The 25,633-nt window shown below is 41.4% G+C and overlaps 1 protein-coding gene across 10 annotated transcripts in view; it reads right to left on the bottom strand.

The window, feature by feature from the left end:
- Positions 1-5,767: 5,767 nt before the first annotated feature.
- TCF20 (transcription factor 20) overlaps positions 5,768-25,633 on the bottom strand; it is a 130,316-nt gene continuing 110,450 nt past the window's right edge. For 7 of the 10 annotated variants that reach the window (XM_074577581.1, XM_074577623.1, XM_074577601.1 and 4 more), the window contains 4 exons: positions 20,962-21,055; positions 14,088-14,137; positions 10,946-11,073; positions 5,768-7,051 (listed from right to left, as the gene is read on the bottom strand). In XM_074577581.1, the coding sequence (XP_074433682.1) occupies positions 10,990-11,073; positions 14,088-14,137; positions 20,962-21,055 (228 nt within the window). In that variant the 3' untranslated portion in view covers positions 5,768-7,051; positions 10,946-10,989. The remainder of the gene's footprint in view (positions 7,052-10,945; positions 11,074-14,087; positions 14,138-20,961; positions 21,056-25,633) is intronic. The other 3 variants (XM_074577653.1, XM_074577664.1, XM_074577675.1) reach the window with 3 other exon arrangements.

The raw sequence follows: 25,633 nt of genomic DNA, 5'->3' as shown, positions 1-25,633 counted from the left end.
ACATGCGCAACTCCACACGGAAAAGGTCAGCCAGAACAGACGCCTCCACCAGTGAGGACTTCAAGTGCCTTTCTGGTGGTCTCAGGTCTCCTCCTTTCATGTCTTAGCATTCCCTTAAAAGAAGCCCCAAGAACAAACCTTCCGTGACCTTTTTCTCCTGACCTATTATTTCTCCATCGCTCTTTCACAGTGTTAGGTCACTGTAAAAGGTGTTCTCACCTCCTTGTGCTTTTGAGAGGAATGTTGGGCCATAAAGCTGCACTGCTGACCCTCAGCTCAGGTGTGACTCCATCAAACGTGGGTGTTGGGTGGTGTTTGAGGCCAATGGGCCACACTCCAAAGCAGAATTTGTCCCGGTTAATGGCAGTTTACAGTCATTGTTGCCAATTACTGGGGATTGGAATTAGTCCTAGTGATTTCCGCCTTCTAATCTGTTCATCTTCTAGACTGCAACAATTCTGCGCAGTCCAAAAGACGCACCTTCTTTCCCTCTTTGTCTGAAGCAACAAACCACAAACTTGATGTTTTCTCAGACCTTCATATTTGTCATAAGGAATGCTTCCATTTCTGTTGTAATAGCATCTTTTCCAAGTGTTTTTTGTTCCTGTGGCAACTCGCTGGTGGTGTTTTTAATAAAAATGAGTTTTGTGGCTAAGTAGGCCACGATGACTGCAGCCACCAATGCCCTCTTTAAGGCTGCAAATGCCGACTTCCATCTCATGGCTCTAGAAACTGTTTCTTCTCCTGGCACATTTTCCTGTCCTGTGAAGCCAAGAACTTTTCATACTTGGAGCAGAACCGAACACAACGTTGGAAATCTGCTTAGAGTCTGCGAAATTGGTGCATTCTGTATGGCCTCTGCTTTTGGTTGCTGGAAACCTCTTCATCGAGGGTGTTTCACAAGCTTTCCTTATTTTCTTGCCGAGTGCAGCTCTTTGTTCTGCTTATACACACGGTCCTGTCTTGCCTCTTTGAGATCCATTTCCACCTGCCAATTTCTAATTTCATCATACAACACTCAACATTAATTTGTCTGCCTTTCAGTATTTCTTCCAACTAAAAATGGAACTGTGAGATTTTTCTTATTTGTAAGGCACTTTTGACACCAGCTGATTAAAAAGTGCACGAGAAGTAGATACGGTTATGCCCCATAATCCAGGTTCAAATATCTACTCATGGCAATTCCAACAGTCCCCAAAATAACGTCCTCAAAATAATCTACAATTTATAAGAATCTAATGATTCCACCTCTCTTCTGAGAGAGAAATGCAGCTCAGGGGCAGGAACTCGGGTGGAAATCCAATTACATTTTCCTAATACAAACACTATAAAATATACAGACTTTTCCCTTTTTCATTAAGCCATTAAATGTGGTGACGCTTCTTTATTAAATCACCTTCAGCTCACAGGGCTCTCGCTATACAATACAGATGTAGTTTTACTTGTCTTAAGTATAAATGCTATAAATGCTATGGTAAAACACTACACTTGGCTTTAGTGTAAATGCAGGGCACCTCCCAGCTCCTTCCCTGAAAATTTCTCTGCCATTTTTCACTGCTCCCCATTAAAAGACATGGCACTGAAGAGAAATAATTTCAATAAAACTCAGAAAACCATTGTCACAATATACCTCAAAGCCAGGGAGCACTGACCCCCAAACCCACTGCGACCTCCAAGTTTGGCTGTCAGCAGGTCTAGGTGCAACCCAAAAGCCACCAACTTTTGCAGGTGGCATTTACAGGTGACCTGGATACGTTCATGTTCAGTAGTATGTGCGTGCAGGTTTTATCACGCAGAGAATCCAGATTCTCCAGGTAGAGCAGAAGATTTCCTTCACAGGAGGGTTTGCTATGAGCCAAAATAGTAATTTTTCTTTTTCAAATTATTTGGATGGGAGATAAGTCTCTCTAGAGCTGCCAAGAAATACCAGCATTTTTAAAGCTAGACAGGTAAGGTCAAAAACCTGAAAGCATGGCATTAAAACTGAGTTAAGCAATAAATTACAAGAAACCTCTAGAGGAGGAGGAGGAAAGGGAAGCGATCTTGGGTCTCAATACAGCCCTATGAAAGAAACCACCGAACAAGCAACACTTTCCCTCCAGTTCAGGCTCCCTTCTGTAGAGGTATTCACTAGGATATGGGTCCCACGTAAGAAACAAATTCCTACAAAAGACTCTGTAAGCAGCACCCTGTTCACTTTTCAGCTGGATTACACAGCGAACCTTTTGAATCTGACCAAAAGTATGGGCAGAGCCAAAAATTAAACACTCACAGACAGAGATAATAACAGCACCTGTTTCATTGACATTTTAAGAACCTCATTCTTTCCTTTACAGCTTTACGTGAGAATTTCTAGCTGAATAGCACAGGTCTATGGTGCGGGGTACCCGTATGGAGGTGATTTTTCATTAGCCAAACTCTCTTTGGCATGCAGCGATGTCACAGAGGACGCGCCGGAGAATTACTGGTCTCCCACCATTTTCTAATAATTACTTCTGCCCTCTGCCTTTTGGACTGAACTCTCTGTCTCGTAATATACTGCAGTAGCTCTATCTTAAAAAAACCCCACCAAAAACCCCGGAAAACTAAACATTTGTTAGAAATATTCTACAGCCAAACAAAAATCTCATCCTGTTTCACAACAGAGATTGCTAACCCAAAACTAAGACTGTAACTGCGCTTTTGGTTTCTCATAGGAAAGTCAGCACACCCACAAAACGTTACCCACATCTTTGTATTTTCAAGATCTGTAACTGAACCTGGATTATCCGTACTCTTCCTGTTCTTTTTCACACAACTTTTAATCGCTAAAAAAAACCCCACCTAGACCAGTGACGATTTACTCATCCTCAACTATCCAGATATCCTGATCCACTTCCAAAGGTCTGATATTTAAGCTCAATTTTCTACATTTTTAGACAGAGGACTGCTTCTTCCAGTCATTCTTGTAAGGCAGGGACTAGGTCAGACAAACTGATTCCGTGTCCCTCTACCAAGTACTTCTACCATGTCCAGGACAACTACTGCACTCAAGACAGCCTAGGTAATTCCTGAGGTAATACCACTGTTATTTGCCATATAATTTAGAAAGTTTATATGCAAGTCATCCCTAAAATGTCCTCCTTGCAACTATACCAGTTCAGTTAAAGGTATTATCTTTCCTCGTGTACGTTCTTATGTACATTACAGTTCATACTGCACATTAAACAGTCAAAACACCAGAGCTGTCATTTAATTGCCCGTATCTTGACAAACTGCATTTTTAAAAAAAATGCACGTCCCACCAAAAATATTGTTCTTCATCTTGCCATTAGCTGGACTCCATGAACTAGATGTACAATATTCTTTGGCAGATACTCTACCCTGAACCCCTTAACATTTTTGGTTTGGGTTTTTTTTTATTTAAGTACCATTACACATAATCAGTTTCTCTTGTTCCAAGACCGATTCAAAGGGTTCACGAACATCACAATCCCAGATAAAATCCCCACCCATACCTATGTGACACACGGATTAGTGAGGTTGGCCACCACCTTCTGCAGAGGCAGCCGAGCCTGCTTTCTTCTGTGCTGCACAACCTTGCTATAACCTCCACGGTAGTCTATGCCTTGGATTCCCAAGTGTAGATTTCCCAGACAATAAAATTCCACGATCAATGTATTGATCAGCAGCTCCAGGTATCGAGATATGCTTGCTGTACATATCCCAGGGCCTCCGTCAGCTCCTGCAAGCGTTCCTTTATCCTCACCTCCAGCTGAACACCGATCAGCTTGTATCGATAGACATCCTTTGCATGTTGAATCCATTGCATATCCTTTATGGAAAAACATTATCTTTGACTTTGTTCAGCAGTGTTGACTCACTTGGGTTAGTTGTTGGAGCTTCCTTTTTAAATGGCAACCACACACTTTGGAAATGCTGTTAAACCATCACATAACATTTTCTGGGAAGCAGATTTAAGCCTCTTCCTTTTCAGAGATCCTGATGGGAAGGCAGACAGCATGGAGAAACACTTTAAAAACGAGCTGCCTCATTCAAATTCTCTTTAGTTCATTCCTCATCCGAACAGGTAATTCCCAAGTGGCTGGCAGGCCACTCATTTTCTTCTAGATACAATCTCCATTTTTTAATGTTCCGCTGCAAGCCATTTCTGCTCCACAAATCCTAAGTTAGCCACAATTTCCAAACTTTTTCTTTCTTTCAAGTTTGGGGCATCCATGATATCAAGCTGTTAATTGCTTTTGCAGGATGGAGCTGGTAAAGGTTTTGTACAACGGGTTTCAGAATCCACTCAGGCATTTCACATCTTATGAGCCAAAAGAAATTTTTATTTCCAACCAGATTTTATGACTGCTTCAGATCATTTCCAGGTTCTCCCAAGACGCCATTACACGTTGTTTTCAATTCCTCCTGGCTTGCATTTAGAGAATTGTGGTAGCTCTGGTTTCTGTAAAGGCTCGACCAACAAAGATGACCAACTTGCAACACCTCTCTCGACTAGAGAGCACGCTCCTTACCTCGCCCAACAGCGCCGGTGAGGGACCAAACCACAGCTGATTTTTAAGCATTTACCATTTACTTTTTTGCTCTACGTGACTCCCACTAGTTTCCAACCACAGTGCACAGGGAGCTATTGCACCTCCACAACAATTGCCATGAGCACCCACAAGGAAAACCTCGGAGACGCCCTCCCAGCTACCCAAAAACCTTCTCCCTCCGCTGCGTGACACCACCCTGAAGAGCCAAAAGATCAAATTCAGCAGTTTCACCACATGGTCCTCTGCTGTCAGTACTGCAAAGCTAATTTCTCACCAACATAAGTCAATGCAGTAACAATAACTTCTTTTTGGGTTTTTGTTGGGTTGGTTTTTTTTGGGGTGTTTTTTTTTCAGAAGAGGTAGAATAGAACAGACACTAGGAAAAAAAAAAACAAATTTTTATTCAGTTGAAAAGAAGTCATTTACTCAATCACATTAACTATGCTAAAAATGATTTTTTTCTGACTACACCAGCAGTTAAATATTTTCAGCACCAATTCAGGACACATTAGTGACATTTATCACAACAGGTCTATTTCTTAATGTAGAAGGACATACTAACTTCAGTAGCTGCTACTGGGAAAGGAGTAAGCAGAAGACTGCCCTTTCTTTCCAAATACTTATCAGTGAGAGTAGCAACTTCTAGAAATAAATAACTGCCAAATTATCTCCCAAATCTTTAAATCGATCTTTTAAAAATAGAGTTAAAATAGATATCTTAATATGAGCTATCATAGATTTTATTTTTTTATGTGCTGAATACTCCAAAATGCAAGTAGTTGAGCAAGCATCCAGTACATAACTTTTTAAAATAGTTCTTCCCTCCCCACAATATCAACCCCAGTTTTTGTTTGTTTGTTTGTTGTTTTTTTTATCCAAGTCATGCTGGTTCAATCCCTATCTCTAGTGACTTCCCAGTAAACACCACGCTGTTTGATATCGCTAGGATATGCTACCATCCTATGAGTGAAAGAAGTCAGTGACCCAGTGAAATACCACCAACTCACACGAACAGAAAATTCATCCAGTCATTGGCTCGTTGTCTTTGAACATCAAACAAATCCTAAGCTTTAATTTTTAAAAGCTTTGTGGTCTTCCTCTTGCTGGGCCAGTTCAGAAGGTAATCACTGAAGGCAGAACGGATGAAGGCAAAGAAACCAAAAAAGCAGCAGATAGTACTGTCTCTCTGTCCTTTTAAACAAATCAAGTTCGCACAAAACAAAAGGAGACAAGGTTAAAATGAAGTTTATTAGTTTTTTTGGTTTTTTTAAGCTTTTTTTATATAAAACTGTTTGTGAAACAGCTATTTTATTCCCATGGCAGAGTGACCCCTGAAAGATGCACTAACCCCTTTCTTAAGGCCTTAACAAGAAAAAAAAAAAGATTTTTTTTGTTGTTGTTCCTTAAACCCAAATGTTTTAAAATTACATAATTTACAAAAAAACCCCACCCCAAATAACCATATAGTGTAGCAGGCTGTTACACTGACATTCCCTCTTCCTTCCTTAGGAAAAGCAAAACGTAAAATAAAAAAAAAAAAAAGGACTAAGTGGATTTTCCTGATCAGTTTGAAGATGCACTGAGTCCACCAACATTCAGACTTCCTTCCCAGTTCCCCAGTCTGGCAGGTGAACCATCTCTTCCTCTCACCTGCCTTCAAAAACCGAAGGCAGCTTCTTGAAATCATTTGGGGGTGCATGTTGTTGCCACAAAGGGCAGAGACTGCTTTCCACATGAACAAGGTGTACAGGACATAGCAAGCAGCAGCTACCTCTTACTTCATGAGTCTCATGACCCAAGTCTCCAGATGTTTATCAAGCTTCCACTACTAATATAGTGTGTTTCTTAAAAACAATAACCTCCCTACCCTGCATACACAAGTACTGACACCCCATCACCTGCAACCATCTGAGCCTTCTTCCCACCACACCCTAAAAATAACTTATCATTGTTTTGTTTGCCTTTTAAAATTGAACTTCCTTGGATGTTGTGAGAAAGAAAGCAAGGGGAAGGGAGACAAATCCTGTTGGGAGTACTCCCAGTTCCTCTGTTCTTTCCCGCAAAACGTTAGGCTCCACGGGCCTTGCGTTGATTTTGGATTGGGTAGTTACTTTAGCTACAGTTTTCTTTTTTAATTTATATGGGTTTTTGTTAATTTTAATCAAAAGCATCAAAAGGGATATAGCGCACCTTTCATTTAAAACAAAGTCTTTCAAGACTAAAAAATAGATCTTTATATATATATATATTTATCCCTCCCTCTTTAATTCCCCCCACCTGTTTCCTTTTTCCCCCTCCCCTTCCCACTGTCACTATGGAGATTGTGTCCATGGAAACAGCTGGTTCAGACTCCTTGGTCAGATTCTGTGATGTCATCAGTCTTGAGTGTGATGTAAGAATTTATGAAGGAAGTGCTGGCATTGGCAGGCACGTCGAGAGGGGGCATGGCTGCACAGTGGGAGAGATTCCATTCAGTCACGAATGTCCACCGCTTTTTATCTCAACAGCCTAACCTGAAAAACAAAGCAAAACAGTAATATTGGAATGGTTCCTTTCCATTGTCTGCCAACATGCCCCCACCCCCCCGCCCCCAGCTTCGGAATAACCCACCCAGCAGCCTACCACAGCAGTAACACCAAGAGCTCTTCAGTTTTGTGAACTGAAAATGGATGGAAGCACAACGGTGTGTAGTTCATAAAAGCAACTCCATGTGATAAAAAGTTAAACAACCAGCAAAAAATGAAATAAACCCAGCTACGGAGGAGGTCCGGGATGACAGGACGATCTGTGCCACAACAATGGCACAGCACTCTTCCAGAGCAGCTACCTCCAGCAGCCAGAAAGGAGCTCCTTTACCTCGCGTTTGCTCCTCATCTGGACTATGAAAACTGGGAACAGAGGGGACCAAGCACATTGAAATGCGATGACAGCTTCTGGGATGCCACGCTGCCCCTCAGGGACTGCACCTGAGTACTTTCATATAGGTTATCACACTACCATCCAATGGGAGCTTTCAGTGAATATGTAGCAGATAGTAAAACTGATATCAAAATTACAGGAGTCTGGCTGCAGGAACCAAATCTGGGAAATATCTAGATTTCACAAGCTAAAGGTAAAGCTGCAATTAAACTAACTGGAGGACAGGTAATATTTCTTTCTCTTGCTTTTTGTTCTAATTGCCAGATTGTGGTGGTGGCAACGATTCACGGAAGGACTAAGCTTGGGATGCCTTTCATGACAAACGTGGTGGAAATGTCCAAATGCTTGGCGTACTTGTTTTCCCTGTCCAGAAATTCTCTAAGGCAAGAAAATGAACTTCATGAGTTTGCTGAGTTGGTGGAGGCTCAGTTCAAAATTAAAAAGTTAAAAATTCATTTCTCTAAGCTACAGTTCTCATTCTTAATCTGCACAGCCAAGAAAGCAAAGCTTGAAATAATACATTTCTTTCTTCCCTCTCCCATAACACAAGTGAGTCCAAAAGCAATTTGTTTATTTAGTAAGGTTACTTACTTTGATAACTTAGATAAATCCCTCCCCACCAGCTAGTGAGCTTGGGAAAAGGAAAAAAGCTCTCAACACAAGCGACGCATATGGAAAACAGTTAACGGCATTAGAGGTACGCCTGGGAACGAAGGAACACCCATGTTCATTCATAGCTGGCAATTAAACTCCAGGAACCCTAACTAGGTGTGATACAGAAGTCAATGCTGTTCCGATTATCAGCACACCAATTAGATTACATCCCAGCAAGCCTACCTCTTGGCTGCAAATTTCCCCTCATACAGGGGTGCCAGGCTGAGAGCGAAGAGAGTCAGGCGAGCACGTATGAAAAACAGACGGGTAAGCCACGGAACTACAGCTGAAGGGGAAAGGAGGGAGGTTCCTAGAGAGTTCAGGCAGCTGACCTCTGTGGTATTCATTACTGTGCAACTGTGAGCCCTTGCTGAAGGAGCGTCGAGGCCGTGTTGCTGTCTCTGGCTCCTGTACAACTGCAGCTTGCCCATGCCTGGAATCGGTCCAGAGCATTAGGCACTGGCTCAGGGAGGAAACAGGCTCACCACACAGAGAGAGTCCTTCCCTATTCCTGGACAAGATCCAGAGCACCAGACTCACTCCCGCAGTCACTCTCCAGATCTGGATTCGATCCAAATGTTCTAGAGGCAACTGGCTCAGGGAGAGAGAAGCAACAGAGACAGAATATACTGACTTGCCTGGACGTTATCCAACACACAGGGTTTTTCTTAACTTGCTGGGCCCAGGGGTGAACCAGGACTAAACCAGCCCAATAATCCAACAGCCGAGTGCCTGTTCTATCTTACACTAAGGCCAGCAGAAGGGCAGCTCCTGTACTACCAGCACTGCTACGAAATTCCTCTAAACTTCTTTAATTATCCCAATAACACAGCAGTTTGGGTTTTGCTTTGGTTTTTTTTTTTAAAATAATTGGATCTTTTGGATTTGCATGGGTTTTATTTTAGGATTCAAGGTCATGTTGGAGAACTTCATCTTTAAGACATTCTCAGAAACCAAAGGGGGAGGCTAAATAGGACCTTCTAAGAACTGCTTGAGACAGAAGTGGATTTGGAAAGAAATGATGCGTTAGAGAGATATCTAGAGCACACAGTGAACATGGTGCAGAGATTCCGCAGCCTGCAAGGTCTTAAGCCAATACATTCCTAGGATATACAAAAAAAGAGTTAGCACTGGACAATAATGCAGGAAACAAAGCTGTGTAAAGGTCTCTGGGACACAGTAATGTTCACCAGCACCTTAAAGAAACGGCCCAAAAAATCATCACTGAGAAGACTTCTCTAGTGTTAAACAGTTGTAACAGAAGCCCTGTCTGTGAGACTATCACCCTGTTTTAACATTATGAGTTATATTGCATTTTACACTTTAAGAAAAAGAGAAAAGCTTAGAAGAATCCCAATGACCTTTACCACGGAAGGACAAAGTTACCCAAATAATGAACTTAAAATACTGTTTGTGTAGTAACTGTTTTAACAACACTCCAAAGCCAAGAAAGAATGCTGTTAAAAATGAAAAAAAAAAAAAAGTCACAGAACACAGCAGAGCTAAACCAAGTCAGCAGTCAGTCTACAAAGTGTTTATATGAAACACTACCTGTCTTCTGCTACTGCACTAAAAAAGGGAATTGTGCGATTAGTATCTCATCCTTCACAGAAAACACCATTAAAAGCACTTCACAATTACTTAACTTGAGAAACAGGTAAGATTTTAAGGTAAGGGAGGTGCCTGGGAAGCAAGGGAATGACGGTAAGGGGGGGATTGTTATAATCAGCTCAGAGAACAGACACGAAAGAGCAACTTCACCTGCATGATTTCAAGAAAGAGAAGCAACTAGCTTGAGTAAGAAATGCAACTGAGCAGGGAAATGAAGGCAAGAGACCTTCTTGGGCTGCAGTTTATGGGGAAGGGTGCCAGTAAGTATTAATTTGAAACCAAACACATTTCATTTAGACGTCCCTGTTGCCACTGAACGGCAATGTACTTGGTGGAAAGGAAATATATCCCAACCTCATCGCATTCCCTGGGCGCTAACTCCCACCTCTGTGCTATTCCCTCCTTGTGCCAGGGTATCTGCCCAGCCAGACAGTAAATCACATTAGGAAAATGACACAACTTAGATGCTATCATGACAAAATACAGTTTCAGACAAATCAAATTCCCCACCAAGGCACAAGAGCACAACTGCTGTTTTCCCCAGCGCTGCTTGCTTACGCTGACTTACAGCAACTACAGCCCACCCTGGATTCAGAGCAACCGGAGTAAACATTACAAACTTTCGTGGCCACTTGTGGATATAGTACCACCCTTTCTATCACCCATGCCTGTTTGCAAAACAGAGGAAAATGCTGGTCTGAAAGGAATGTAATGGGCTCCTAATGAGACTAATTTACTTACCCCTGTGTTTACATTTCCAAAAAGGGGAAAAAAGGGGAATCAAGATTACAACAATCTTGAACTCATTAATATTATTAATTCTTACTTACATACAAAAATTTATTTGGAAGCTTACTATTATTCTGAAACTTATGGAAAAAAACTTTCAGATCCTTATGGACATGATGATGGCAATATGAGAGGAGATTTCCGTCACTAGTTTAGCTGGGAGAGTAATCAGGCAGTTGTAACAGCTAACAAGCTTTGCCTCTCACCACTACACACAAGGAATTGCTGCGGAAATATAAAAAAAACTGAAGTCACTAGCCTGAACCGAGTGGCAGCAGGGAAAAAAAAACAACCAAACCAACCATGAAACAGTTATTGCAAATTTTCCGAATGTACACCAGAGCACCTTGATTTCTCACAGAAATGGGGAAGGCACTGGAGGTAAGGAGCCACAGAAGGCGGCAGGTGGAAACTGGGAACTCTCCCCAACTCACCTGTGCTTGCTTTTATTTCCATTCCCAGGAGTACACTTCCCCCCTCACCCCCGCTCCGACTGCTCTGTGCTGAGGCTGCCTTTCACCATCTTGTTCTGCAAGGAGGGAAGAGAGCAAGGAAGGAGGGGCTGACGGACCAGCAAACCGAAAGGAGGAGGAAAAAAGAAAATGAGAGAGAAAAAGAAGACAGGGGTAGGGAAAGTGAACATACAGAAAGTGAGAGAGAGAAAAAGAAGTCAGTATTGGAACCAGACATAGATTTTTCAGACAGAGTTTTCCCTGTGACAAAAGCAGGCAATTCCGCAAAAGTAAAGAGTTTGGGATATGAAAGCCTGGTTAATTTTAAGAAACACAGAATTTAACACAAAAAGGTAGGACAAGCTGAGAAACATCGCTTAAAGTCGCCCCACAGATGGCTTAAGACAATCTAAGACTGCAGTGCCACCAAAAGGTGAGGTATCCCATCCCCCTTCTATCCTCTTCAGTGCCTCGGCATCCTTATCAGTCTGCTGCAATAGCACTTGCTGTGATGCAGACCCACAGCCAGTTGGATTTGTGAGAGCAAGCTAACCCTTCAAAAGATGATTAGTTTTCAGACAGCGTTTTCCCTGTGATAAAAGCTGCTATTTTGCAAAAGTAGCACATTCAGGACATGGATGGTTGAAGCATCAATGCTGACAGAAGGAAATGGGAAAGCTCACTGGGGAGCACAGGGAAAGGCAGGACCAGTCCCTCTGGACTTCACTTGCTTATGCCTGAAGTGTCAAGCACAGTTAATGAGGCAAGAAGCACCTTTGCTCTCCAGGAGCCACTTATTATGATGAGGTGTATTTACCGATGCGAGGCATGGACTGAAAAGGGATAAGAGGCATTATACTGGGGGACTTACATACTGCTAGCAGATTTATAGAGTTAGTTCTTCCACCCATTAACTACAGAACAGAAGAATGAGGTATTAGACAGGTACTAATTAGCTACTAATGTTAAACTGGTGTTATGTAAAAGCATAGTTTTAAATGGTCTATTATAAAGTCTTTCTTCCTCTCAATTGCTCACGTTCATATCATGCAAAAAAATTGATGCAATTTGTTCTCCAGTTATTCTAAAGGCATGGTTTTCAACCTTCCTGGTTCCTGCCTCGTGACTGGCTGGAACTCCCCTTTCCAGCCACTACAATGGAAGGAGCAGGGGGATCCTATAGTCTGCCCTCCAGAAGGATCTGGAACAAACCAGTAATGATCACTAAACCACTGGGCAAGGGCAGAGTCACAGCCAAGCAAATAAAACTCTGCTTAACTTGAAATAAATGATTCATATCTTTACTAAGCAAAAGCCAACAAACTTCAGCATCAAAGAACGGCTGCTGGTGTTGAATTTCCATTTTCGACGCAACACACAAAAAAAGATCTGCAGTGGGATAGTTTTGAATAAAATGCAAAATTTTATTGGCTCATGAAGTACCTTTATCAACTTCATTGGCAGTTTTCTCCCTCTCGCCCCCCAAGATTACTTTAGAAACCAATGTGCCTGCTCAGTATCTTCTCCAGGAGGCTGGATTCTGTAAAATGGTTGTTTCCTTTCACGGTTTGAGCACCATCATTGCAAGTACTCACAGACAGCAGCCATGACCCAAGCCAGCTATGAAAAGCTTTGACACCGTGTTTCCTGTAATACTTCAGGCAGTGGGCAGCAACAATTAAACAGGCTTCAAAGACGCACCTTCCTATTCTCTTTAGTCAAGTATCCAAGGATGGGCAGAGGGTGGCACTTAGATAGCTGCATTCCACAGTAAGGGGAGCTCATCCTTCCCGTTTTTGTTTGGCAAGATCTGCAGGTTCATGTAGCACTAATACATCAACTTAAGCTTGCTGTACATTTTCAACATTATTCCACAGTTGCGAGGAATAATTTATTTTCTTTTATGATGAAAAGTAGGCCAGTTGTGGATAATAGCCTGAATGCCCCCAGAATCTTCCAGCAGATTTTAAATACGTGTGTATAAATACATCATATTGTGACAGAACATCCAGAAAGGAACATGAGACTAATTCTTGTATGTTTACAAAAGACAGATTAAAGATAATCTGTGAAGACAAAAGACCACCAGATGTCAGTCTAATTCTAGGCAGAGAAAAGATATGCAGACAAGGACTAAATGGAGACTAATCCCTGCTAGAAAGCTACAGAATTCTTCCCTATTATAATTTCCTTTCCAGCACATGCCACACACACTCTCGCACAATTCCTCGTGTATCCAACTGGCCACAAGAATAGCCATTTTTCTGGATACTTTTGAGCATTTAAAACTGGTAGACTGGTATCCACAGCCTCCCAAAGACCTATCCTCCCTTATGAGCTGGGAAGAGTATTCCCAGCACTGTATCACATTGCTTATATGTACAAAAGAGTACGTATTTTCTCCCTTGTCTCCTCTTTCCATACAGACAGAGCAACAGCAGTCCAGTTCTGCGCACCACTGTGTTTGCAGGCTCCATGGACATTCTGGTAAGGATGTCCAAACCCTAGGCAGAAGCCGCATGCTGAATCCGTCACCAAAAACTAAAAATGATGATTGGGTCTCCTGAAGAGTCAAAGATCTACCGAACAACTGAACAGATACATTCATTGAAGGCTGAGTGGCAGGACTCAGTCTAGTTATTACCCTAAACTAGAACAAGGTGTTTCAGGTTCATCACTACACCGGTTCATGATGTAGGCTAAATGTTTCCAAAAACTGGTTGAAACTTTTCCATGAGCCATTTTAATTCCTCCTTGCATCCTCAGTAAAACCAAGGAGAAAAATCACTGCCCATTTCAATGTAGCACTCAAACAGAAACAGTGAGCAGAGTACTGATTCTATCACAGAAGTCAGGAAATGAAGGTGGGCTTTCTAAAGAGTCATCAAGGATCTGAAGAACAACTGAACAGACAGGGCAAAAACTTAATTTATCTTCTTAAACTCTCTGTATTCTTCTCAAGTTGATGTTTGCCCCCAGAATATACCACAAGCACACAACACGAAGAATTCATCTAAAAGCATCTCTGACTACGGATGTTAACCAGGTATAAAATTACTTATCCAAATTTAGCTACCAGAAGGGGGCAGCAAAAAACAGGTCTAATCCAGGAGAGGATTCTTACCTTGTGCTTGGGGCACCTCACTGAGAAATTCTCTTCGTTTAGTAAACAATCTAGGAGGAGAAGACAGCAATTCATTACTTTTTTAAATAAAAACCAACTTGAATAATACATCACATGTGTTAATCTTGCCTCACAGGTATATTTTCCATTCAAAGATCTCTTATAGGAATACTATCTTATTAGCAGGTTCATCCCTTCCACCCCCAAAGTTTTAGCAAATGAAATTACTAAACGCCCCAAGTGACAATGTCACCTGGATTAACAAGCCAAGCCCAAGCACATCCCCAGTCTCCCCAATCCTCTGTATACAGTAAGAATCACAACACCAGGTCTACAAATCCTGCACCCCAACCCCCTTCAGCTATTCCAGCCTTCCTTGTTACAGCACAAGGAAGACAAATGCATTCATCCAATCTGAACAGACGATCCCTGCTTTATACTTCATAGGAAAATCGTTGCCTTTCATCCTTACCCCAAGGCCCTGCCAACATCAGGGGCAGAAGGGGTCTGTGTCTCTAGGTATGAGTGTATATGACAGTTTATTTGCAATCCCAAATCCTGGTGATCAGTTTACACTTTGACACTATGGCAGTCAGGTCACTCATGTTGCTCTTGGATCTGCTTCCATGACTCGTATATGTGAAGCTTCTATGATCTGAGAAATAGTTTAATTAATGATTTAAACCTATTATGGAAAGTAGGGCACCTATGTAGAAGTGCTTATTTAGGAACAAAATTAAACAGTACTATTGTTTGGAGAGCATTTCTTTAGTGGCACTGCCAGTCTAAGTGTTGCTTCCCTCTCACTCTCCCTCCCAGATGATGCCGCTAAGGGATGCTGAGTCAACAGCTCCAGGAAATTCAGCGCTATGCCCACACCAGGAGCACCACTGGCTGGCTCTGTGCCTTCCAGACACCCTGTATTTCACCCTCACACCAAGTGAAAAAGCAGCTACTCTCCTGAGGGAATTCAGCTGCCTCTCCCCTGGGCACCCTGAACTGCAGGGCCACCTCTCAACCTGACCAAACTTCTGAGTTTGTTCTTTCCAATTGCCTCATGCACCGAAGGCAGGCTGACCGAGCACCATCACCACCTCAGCAGGTCCGAGCACCGTCACCACCCTCAGTGTGACCGACACCGCGAGAATTCAGCAAGGTGCTTATGACCTCCGGTCTGCTCCAACCTACTCCAATAGCTAGCAAGTAAAGAAGCACAATGGTAAATAAAACGTGCTAATTTAAAACGCTCTTAAGTATGTAGCATAACCAGCGCTACCTGCTGTTTCAATCTGCTGGAAGAGTTTAGCAGACAGCAGGAGACTGCAACTAAAGCTTGAGGGAAAAGCTTTCTAGACACCCAAGCTTTGGCAGAGCATCCCTCTGCTATGAAACGCTTATGTTTCAACATGAATGCCTCTGGCCTGAATCAAAGGGAAACAGCATGCAATAGGCTAAGTTACTCGAGAGATTTTAGCAAAGGGGAGTGAAACCCTTAATCCTGCCACAGATAGCAATTTCAAATGCGGTATTAGCAAATAACAGGAAATAAATAAAGTGTTGCCTCACTATAAGGGCAGGAATTGTACATTTAGACTACAGCATGAATTATCACTGCATAATACAGCAATCATCAAAAATATACACAGCAATCATCAAAAACATACACAGTATGTTAGAACAGGATGGAGATTTCTTCTTTCTTGGAAACCCAAATTGGTAATGAATGCGCTTCTCTAGCTCTTACATGAGAAAGGAAGATCATACAAGGATCAGGAAGAATTGTCAGAAACCTCATACCTCACGCCTGATCTGCATGTGGAGCTCAATTTCTTACTAGGGTTGGCATTTTCGTTGCAAATACTAATAGCAGATCCAATTAATAGCAATTTTTTTTTTGTTTCTCTTAAGGGACAACTATGAAAAATTTCATCAGCTCGCTGTAGAAAATCAGCTGAATACCAATAAGGCAAAACTTGTTCATCATTACAAAGCTGGCCTGGATTTCACTTAGCAGTTCCAAGTATTTTATATCACAGATTACAATTCATCACGAAGTCACCAGACATATAGCTATGATCAGTTCATTGTGGCAGAAAGAGAAAAAGAACCAAGCCTCGTCCTTGTTTGTGCAGATTTTTCTCCATAAAGAAGTCAAGGAAAACCTAAAACATTTTTAATAGGAGCAATTATTCTTCTATAAGCTTCACGCTTTGTCTCACCCTCTGTGTTCTGCTTGTTACTCATCTTTAACGATACTTGTGAAGACACAGGATTTCTGTTCTCTGAAAATTCATTTTATTTTGCTGCTAGTCTTTTCCTCATTTACAGTAAAAAATTTTTTGTATGTGAAACTGCCTACGACATGTTGTGGGGACAAGTGTGCTGCAACAATCAGGATCTGACTCCAGGTGGGGGGAACAAGCAGAGGGAGAGGATACAAAATTTCAGAAAACAAAGATCCTGTTTCCATGGAGACGTCCCTAAGACTAACTTATCTTGAGACATCAGAGGCTTTTCATAAATTTGGACAGACTAAAGCCAAACACAGACAATGTTAACCACAGTCATTTCCATATAAAAATTACTTAAGTGGCACTACTGATCGTGATTTTTATGCAAATAGCTAGGAGGAGTTCAGCTCTCTTGCATCCTGTATTGCCAAAGATTACTTTGTATGAAAAGAGATTAAAAGGAAGGCTGAATTAGGCTCTATAAAACCATCCATATGTACAAACTGGCAGCTTACAAAGCCACATGCCTTGCATAGCAGCCAATTAGCAACAGCGGTGCAAAACCTGGCTCCTCACCAGGGTGAGATTGGAAGCCAACCATTGGTGCAGAAGCCAGAGCCCAGGTCGCACGGCAGGGACAACCTTCAGTGCTGCAAGTTACTGAAGTCAGTAATATTTCACCCTACAGACCTTTACAAAAACAAAAAAAAAACAAACAAAAAAAAAAAAGTACTGTCTTTCAAATGAGGCACAGTAACTGGCAGGGTACTAACTTCTAATCCACACCAATGCAATGGTAAAAACACGCTCACAGTGCAACTGCCTAGGAGTATGGTGCGCATACTTTGTCTCAGCTAAGGCATGGTCGCTTCAGGGATGCTACAGTAACTCAGTCACACACCAAGTGTTTAGGACTCTACATACCCTAAAAAAACCACTCCAGCAAGTGTTTCCTGATACATTCTTTTTTTAAGATACAATACCAATCATACACAGTATTCCAAAAGCCTGAGAACCCTTATAAATGTCAGCATAAACTTATGAGGGTTCAGAACGGATCTGTCCCAGATCCTCAATAAAGAAAGGTGTCACCATCCTCCAAAGCAGGATGGTCATCTTCAAATGAAACTAGCACAGAGCTCAAGGAAATTGAGAAATACCCACATCCGATTCACTACAGGAAAGACAGCAGCACTGCATAACCATAAAAAAGGTTTACAGGCAGACAGCAAGCTGAGGAAAGAGAAAAGAATGCTGATTTGCTTCTCAAGGAAGCCTACATTTTCTGCTTAGGCATAAATGAAAATCAAGTCCTATTCCATATAGCTTGCTTATTTCTGTTACACAGATTTATTGGAAGAGTGGCTGTAGATTAAGACAGCTTGATTACACCCACAGATAAAAGAAACTGCAAACAAGGTCTTTTACTGTCATACATACCATCAGGCTGAAATTTTGAATACTGAGATTCTACTTGAAGCTGGGCTCTTTAATTTGTTTTGGTTGAAAACTTCAGCTAAAGCAGCCTAACAATTTCCTTAAAACTCTTTCTTGGAAAAAAGTTATTCTGCCCATGTTAAACATCCCAGAAAATTTTCTCTGAGAAGCCCCAATATACCCTGATTTTCACTAGGACCTGAATTTTAGCCAAGACACGCTTTGCCAGCTTACCACAAAATCTGCAAATGTAACTCTCTGAAAGGAGGAATGGGGATTTCAATCTGCACATCCTTAGGAGAGGCTTCTTAGATCTTAGTTGCTAGGTCCTTTGAAAATTCCACTAAAAATACTTTTGTTTGAGGGTGGGCAGGTCTTTCCTATAAACGAACCTCTGGCCTCAGATTTAAGCACCAGACCCAGAAGCACTGAAGCTGTCAGGGGATACTCCTAAGGTTCTGGCAGCCTGAAGAAAGAAGGTGACCATTTCAAAACTGCAAAATGGGAAGCACCAGCCCAGAAGGCGGCAGAGGTGAAAATGTTATTGAGAAAGGTAATCTGGAACTGGAGAGAGTGGAGGCTAGCCGGATGATAAGACTACTGCTAGTAGAAGTTAGGAGCAGGGAATTAAGGATAAGTGCCAGCAGGAGGTGGCCAAGACTGAATCAAGGACTGGTTCAGCCAAAAGACTAAGAATTAGTGGGATAAGATGCAGAAAGGTGAAGATCAAGGGCAATATACAAGAACAAATGGAGACTAGCAGGGTCAAGTGTGACAAAGCGGAGTAAGAAGCCCAAAGATGAAAAATAGAGCTAGGAGAAAGAAAGAAGAGGAAGAGGTGATGTTAGAGCAGAGAGGAGGAAGCCAGAATGACAGTTAGAAAACTGGGCAAAGGAAAAGTTGGAAAGGAGTAGGGAGAACTGGGTCTTACAGAAAAAATGGGATAAGAAATTTGAGAAGTGGAACCTGAGACCAATTGGATGAAGAGCTTGTGGCTGGTGAAGTGCCAAAGGAATGGAGAACATATCAGACACATACAGACTTAAAAGAAAGAAACAGAAAGGAAAGTGTATAAAGTAAAGTCTTTGTTCTCACTAAATCATACTCTTCCTGAAGTGAAATCAGAGATTCACCAAATATACCACTACTCTGCTATTATTTAAATGTTTGTGAAACTCACAAAGTATCCCGTCTCCATGAAGCTCTAGCCCACTAAGTGGCTTGCAATTTAATACTGCCATATTACTCAAAGGGGGGAAATTAGCTTGGAATGGTGCACTCTGACAGATGGCCACATGACAACGTGATGTCTCATAAGAAAATTAAAAGAAAATGCAGTAAGCATAGCCTTGCAACTTGAACACAAAAAGCTACTCTAAAAAAACCTCAAAGGTTGCTAAGTCAAGACAAATATGAGGAAAAGCCAAATTTAATGTAGCCCACTTCTACTTATTATATGGTAGACGTATTATATTACATTTAATATGGACTAAATAGTATGATTATATACTAGTTTTTGTACAGGAAACTGCCTCTTCCATGCCTAACACAGAGCTTCTCTTGGGAATCAGTCATGATTGTTCAGTAAATTTGTCATCTGGAGGATCCTACTGCGTTTGCTGAAGTGGAGTAGAGTTAATGAGGAAGATATATCTGAAGAAAAAGGACAATTATCTTAATTTCAATACCTGTGTTTAGAACATAGAAAATGCTACATACTGTACCTAGTAACACAAAAATGCAAATTAAGCACCCCAAACTATTCGGAACATTCACTATAATTTCTTTGTGGTTTTTGATGGTATTGAAAAGAGCAGGTCACAAACCAGAAACAAATTACTAAACACAATATGAACACAAACCTGATGGTTCTGTCCCTCAAATCTACTGTAAATATAAAGTTTGTTAATGTTCATGAAACTCTTAGGCATGACAGAGATGAATATCGCAGAAAACTGCACAATTCCACTTTCAGAACTGAGATGGAATCATACGCAGTAAATAAAATTCAGAATCAGCGAGGACACCAGATGCTCATGAACGAGTACCCTTTCATCCTGCAGGCTGAGGTAGGGCCTTATGGAAAAAGATGTCAGTCTTTAAAAAGGCAATTACTATCTTATAAGATAAATTCATAAGAGACCAAAATTAAACAGACACCCTAATTTCTGGCAATTTTTCGAGTGTGTGGTTTTTGCAACCTGAATAGTATCTCTTTAAAACCTTATTTCATGTAATATCAAGGATTCTCCATGTATACGGTGGTACTAGCAGTATTCCACTGCAATATTAATTTAATGAAAACATTTCTATTAGAATAAAACACCGTGCTCCAATAGGGTGGGATTTCACAGTGAGAGCTGCAATGCAGTCATTCAGAAATGAGCACACCTACTTCAAATACTCTAACATTTGAAAACCAGCATAAAATAGGTGGTGAAGCAAGTGGGCTGCTGTGGAATCGGGATAATAAACAGGAAGCTTGCAAGTATTTGCCAGTCAAGAGTTGTAATCCTGAATCCTTACCTGCGTGTTATCAGACTGACTTTTGCATGATAGAAGTGAGTACCAGAGGACTGAAATGGCAGGACATTATTCATTCTGAGCTGGCACTTCTTACCCAAAAATAAAGTTTATTTCCATGAAAAACTTTTCACTATTGTACAATGCCAACTCACAACCCCAGGCTTATCATTGGAGATAATACCACCCAAATCATTAGCTTGCCCAACAATGATTGGATCTACTCAAGAGGCTGGCTGAAATGCTTCTAAGGAAGGAGAAGGAAGGTTGTACTGCAAGTGGTACTGATGATTGTACAAACACTTTGCACTTGAAATCATTACTATGCCTATCCAGAGGAGTGTAACCCTGAAAGAGGAAACACCCTTCTGGTTACTTTCTGTTAACAAAGGTTTCTATTTTTTTGCAAGGAAATAGCGATCTGCTCTCATATTGCGGCCAAATTCCCCAAAACCAGGCTTTTTCTGCACTTTCAGGTAGATTCTTTTTCATTACAAGTTCCATCTTGTCCGTACAAGTTATTGTACACTGTTTATCTGACATTATTCCTCACCATTTATATTACTGTATCTTCATAGGAGGTGAGAAACAGAGGGAGTAAATTTGCAAAGTACCTTGGAATTATTTAGTGTTCTATATTTTGATTAAGCGTGAAACATAGTTAGGACGTCATTTGTTCTTACCTGCATCGATGGCACATGGGTAATGGTATCGGAAGGAGCAGCCTTTGTTGTAGCAGCCTAAGGTGGCTCCCGGTTCCTGGCAATGGGAACATTTCTGAAAGGGAAACCAAGAAATAGCAATGAATACTGCAATCATCCTTCTAAATATCTTCATTTTCCTGGGAATTTTATCAACCACGTTCCTGCACAAATTTCTTGAGTATCACAATGTTAGACTGTATCTTTCCACACTATACAAAGAAAGGCCTTTTGAATAGGCAACAACATTTCAAACAACAAACTTTTCAGCTGTGCTAACCAGGCAAGTGATATGAAATGTTAAAACCAAACATTCAGAAAGAACTTGAAACCCTTCTCAAATCAGTTGCACTGGCCTATGTTTCAGTATGTGACAATGACATCAGTGTTAAAATTGGAGGAAAAGAGCTCTTCGGGTCTACAGCAGTTTTAAAATGAGAATTAACGTGACAAAGAATGATTTAGAAGATACCATTAGCACAAAAGTAATTTGGTTACATCATTTTCATTATCACTAGCAGTCCAAGAGATGAAGTCAAGTTGAACATTTTTTCACAGATGATCAAAGACGACTTACTAGGAGAAGATGCCATCAAGGGAAAATACCTCACCGCCACAGAAATGGCGTATCTCCAAAAAAACGCCTGCAGTGCTAGAAAGATGCTCATACGTTTATTTTCAAAGTAGTAAGACTCATCTGATGACCACATTCAATTTTCAGTTCTTAAATGCTATTACCTCAACTGGTCAATGATGTATTTAACCATATTATCAGACAGATGTGAGTGCAGAGAATGAAAGCCAGTCATCCATTCACTTCGTCCTGAATGACTTAAGGAACGACCTAAGGAAGCAGGCCTATCATGCATCTCATTCAGACAGCAACTTCATTTCTTGAACGTATACAGTAAGTGATTTTCATTAACTAATCTAACATTCTGATGAAAGCTGAAATCTGACAGGTTGACATTTTTCCCTGCAAAAAAGAAAATAAGGCACAAACCAAAATAAGGCGGAAACCAACAAAGCCTAAGAGACCACTACTACTTAAAAATTAAAAAGCAAAAAGACTACTGACAGAAAAAGAAAAGATGACCTACAACTAACTTTTGAGTTATACTTAAGAAACACCAGAATTTTGGTTTTGCTGATAAACACAACGAACACCACAATAAGGCCTCGTATAACTGGTACAATTCATCTTGAGTTTAGGCTATAAGAAGTTGCCTTTGGCCACTGACTGCACACGGAGAGATGATGACAGTGATCTAAAAACTCCTTTTCTATTGGAAAAACTAGTGTCAAACTACTTGTGCTCTATTAACACTACCAGCAAGCTACACCTGTACAGCACACAGAACAGATGTGCTGGAACCAGCAATGCAGCTGGCACCGGTCAAAAGCATGGTGGTTTCTTTTATCGTACGGGGAGGCTCATATGCCAAGATAGGCCACATCAGCTAGGCCACACCTCTCCACATCCCTGAACAACATACATGTGGCAGCAGAGGTCTGCAGAATAGAGTGGCCAAAGATAACAGCCACAGCGAAGTCCCTTGCTCTGCACAGTAAACACAGTTTTGGTTACAATATTTCAAAAAACACTTAAGACTACACAACGGTGATTCTCTTCCTACTATTCTATGCTATGCAGAGATGACTATAGTTTGTATTTAAATGACTGAATGAGGATGAAAGCAAAACTAGCTCCAGCCATAAACCAGGTGGCCCTCTCCAAATCAAAGCAGATGCAACTAACAGAAAAGCTTGTGAGATGTCAGTTCTCATGACATCTACAACTGCAGTCTTGAATACTGCCTTCTATTTTCGGTTATGCCAAAGCATCCTGAGCCTCATCTTCAGCGCTCCCTATTAAATTGTGTCTGTCTTCTAAGCAGCGAATGTGTATCACGACAAAGTACTGTAGTATTTATGATGTAAGGAAAGCGTCCCTGAGGCCTAGAAAGAGACACCCAAGCAGCTTATTTTTGCCTGTCAGAACACGAATGCTAGTTTCCAAAGGGGGAGAAAAAAAAAAAAAGTAAATCTAAACCAATATTTAAATGCACACCAAAATGTATGGACCTCTAGCCAAACTGCAATGTAATTCACTCTCTCATGACAGTAAAACCAGGTTTCATGTATAGAAAATGTCTTTTCCTGGTTATGAAGTCAAGCCTAGAAGAATATTATGTACTGGCAATAGTCCCAGATTCACCTATGCCAAGTATTCACAAAGCGCAGCTCGAGGAGTTCTGAACCACAGCTCTTTACCTGTACGCTTTATTCTCGCTTTTAGATGTGGCTGACTGAGATTAATTATTCTAACAGGACAGAACCCAAATTGACTATTCCTTTTGAACACAGAAATTAATTTCTAGTTTTGTTCCTCAGAGGCATTCTGTCCTCCCCACTTTATCTCTTCTTTGAAGTACCATCACACTGTTGCAACAGAAGAGGTGATTCTTCCCTGGAACACTGTGTCCTGTACAGAGCAGTCAATAAGAGCATAAGAACTACAGCAGCAGAGATTAAACCGCAGCTGTGTAAAATATTTCTTAACACTAAAAAGGCATGTCTTAGAAGAGTGTGCTGTGTGATACAACCGAAAACAAGATGACCCCTACCAAAATTTTTGATACTTTTCCAAATGTTAATTTAGTCTTTGAAGTTATTCTTTGTTGCATCTAGCGTGGTTCATCTTGCTATTCTGAAACTTGCAGCAGAAACATGACAGGCATTTTGACGAATTCTAAGTGTGCCTGTGGCGCTCAGCTGAGAACGGGTACTGAATACTTTCAAAATCGGTTGTAGTTAGGACTGATTAGACAGGAAAAGTAGGTAGTTAAGATGCCAGAGCATGAGCACCAAGCCTTCATTTCCCTTTTTTTAAATCTGCCAGACCAACCAGATTATTACCAAGGTTACCTGCAGCTACGCCCACAACAGCAATTCCCCAGTGGACTACAATACCATTGACTGCTCAAGGCAGAGATCATCTGCTGCTGCTGGCTCCCCTGCTGCTGAACAAGTCTCCATTCTGGCAGATGCTTCTGCTTTTCACAAGCCACTGACAGTCTAATGGCCCCATTTCTTCTACCTCCTGGGACCCCCGACCATCTGCTTCTTTTAGGGGAAGCTGGGGGAACCACATACACAATAACTACTCTTTTCTTTCGAGTTCTTCCTTCGTGACACACCACAGTGACTGAACAAAGCAGACACCCTACAAAGCTGTATGGTTCTAAAACAACTTACTAGTCTACCACTTAATCTTTGAAAGAGACTATCACCATGTACTTTCCAAATATATCCAGGTGTTTCTAGCAAGACAGAACAAAGTGATTAAAAAAATTTCTGGATGGTCTCAGTCTTCTTTTGCAAGACATCACTGCTGTGCCTTAAAGGATAAAAAGACGCATAGCTCCTGCCAGTAATTTTTGTGGCTTTGGTCAGAACCATTATCCTTATGTATTTATGTTTCAAACCAAAAAGAAAATAAGAGATGTACAACTAGAAAACATTCTAAAACGAAAATAAAATCACAGAACTTCATACAGGAAACATACGAATTGGGCTTAATGACCACTGATCGTTCTCTGTGGTCCATGAGCAAATTTTCACCCAAACTCCACCATCCTGCAGCCGTTCACCAGCAGATGGTAGCAGCCTGCTTGTCACTTGTAAAGGAATTATAGCATTCTTAGCCAGGGAAACAGCACTCAGGCTCTCATGGGAAGAGAAATTCCTTTTGCTCAGTAAGCAGCCTGCTTAACCTCCCCTGCTTGAAAGAGCTGAAGGCTGGTACTTGGAGTGTGCTCCCAATGGGAGGTACCAATGGATAGTAATCATTGCCAGGCATCTAATCAACTCCTGGCTTGAATTAAAAAAGAAAAAAAAAAAGGGGGGGGGGGGGGAGAAGGAAAAAAAAGACCACACAGCGAAGACTGATTCAGAGGTCCTATCTCCACAATTCATCTCTGGCCACAAGGCACATATATCTCACTTAGAATAGGCTGGAGAGACTGAAAAGTGCCATTTAGAAGAGACACTCCATCCCTTGAACTAAATTATCAATAGTATTAAAGCCAGATACATTGTCTCTACCTCTCCACACTATTAGCAGCCCATTTCTTCCTCCCTACAGCTCATCATTCTCTGCCTACCAAAATGAAGTAACACCCAACCTGGAAGTGTGAACAGCTGGGGGACAGCTACCACAGCGGCAGCAGAGCTGCTCCGTTTCATTCAAAATACTAAAACATCCACTATCTTTATTTCTTCTGCTTTAAGTTGGTTGGGATTTTTTTTCCTCTGCAATTTAATAAATAGGGGTGTCATTTTGGGGTACATTTTTTGCCTCCCTCAGATTTGTACCCAACTCCACGTAGGTATCAGAACATGAACACGTCCAGAGACACTTACCTTCCTCCTCCCAACCACGCACAAGCTCCTACACTTGTGAAAAGAAGTGCCCCAAGCCGCTAAAGTAAAACACACACCTTAACTATTCTCTTTGGCGCTGCACTGACAGAGAGAATGTCTTCATCTAGGCGTACTGGAATGCCACAGCAGACAGGGTTTTGCTGGTGGGAGGATGGGAGCTGCTGGACTCGCCCTTCCAACATATTCTGGGTAGCAGCAGGAACAGTTG

This window comes from Larus michahellis, chromosome 1 (genome assembly GCF_964199755.1).
Source record: "Larus michahellis chromosome 1, bLarMic1.1, whole genome shotgun sequence".
NCBI lineage: Eukaryota > Metazoa > Chordata > Aves > Charadriiformes > Laridae > Larus > Larus michahellis.
This window is presented reverse-complemented; position numbering and strand designations above follow the sequence as displayed.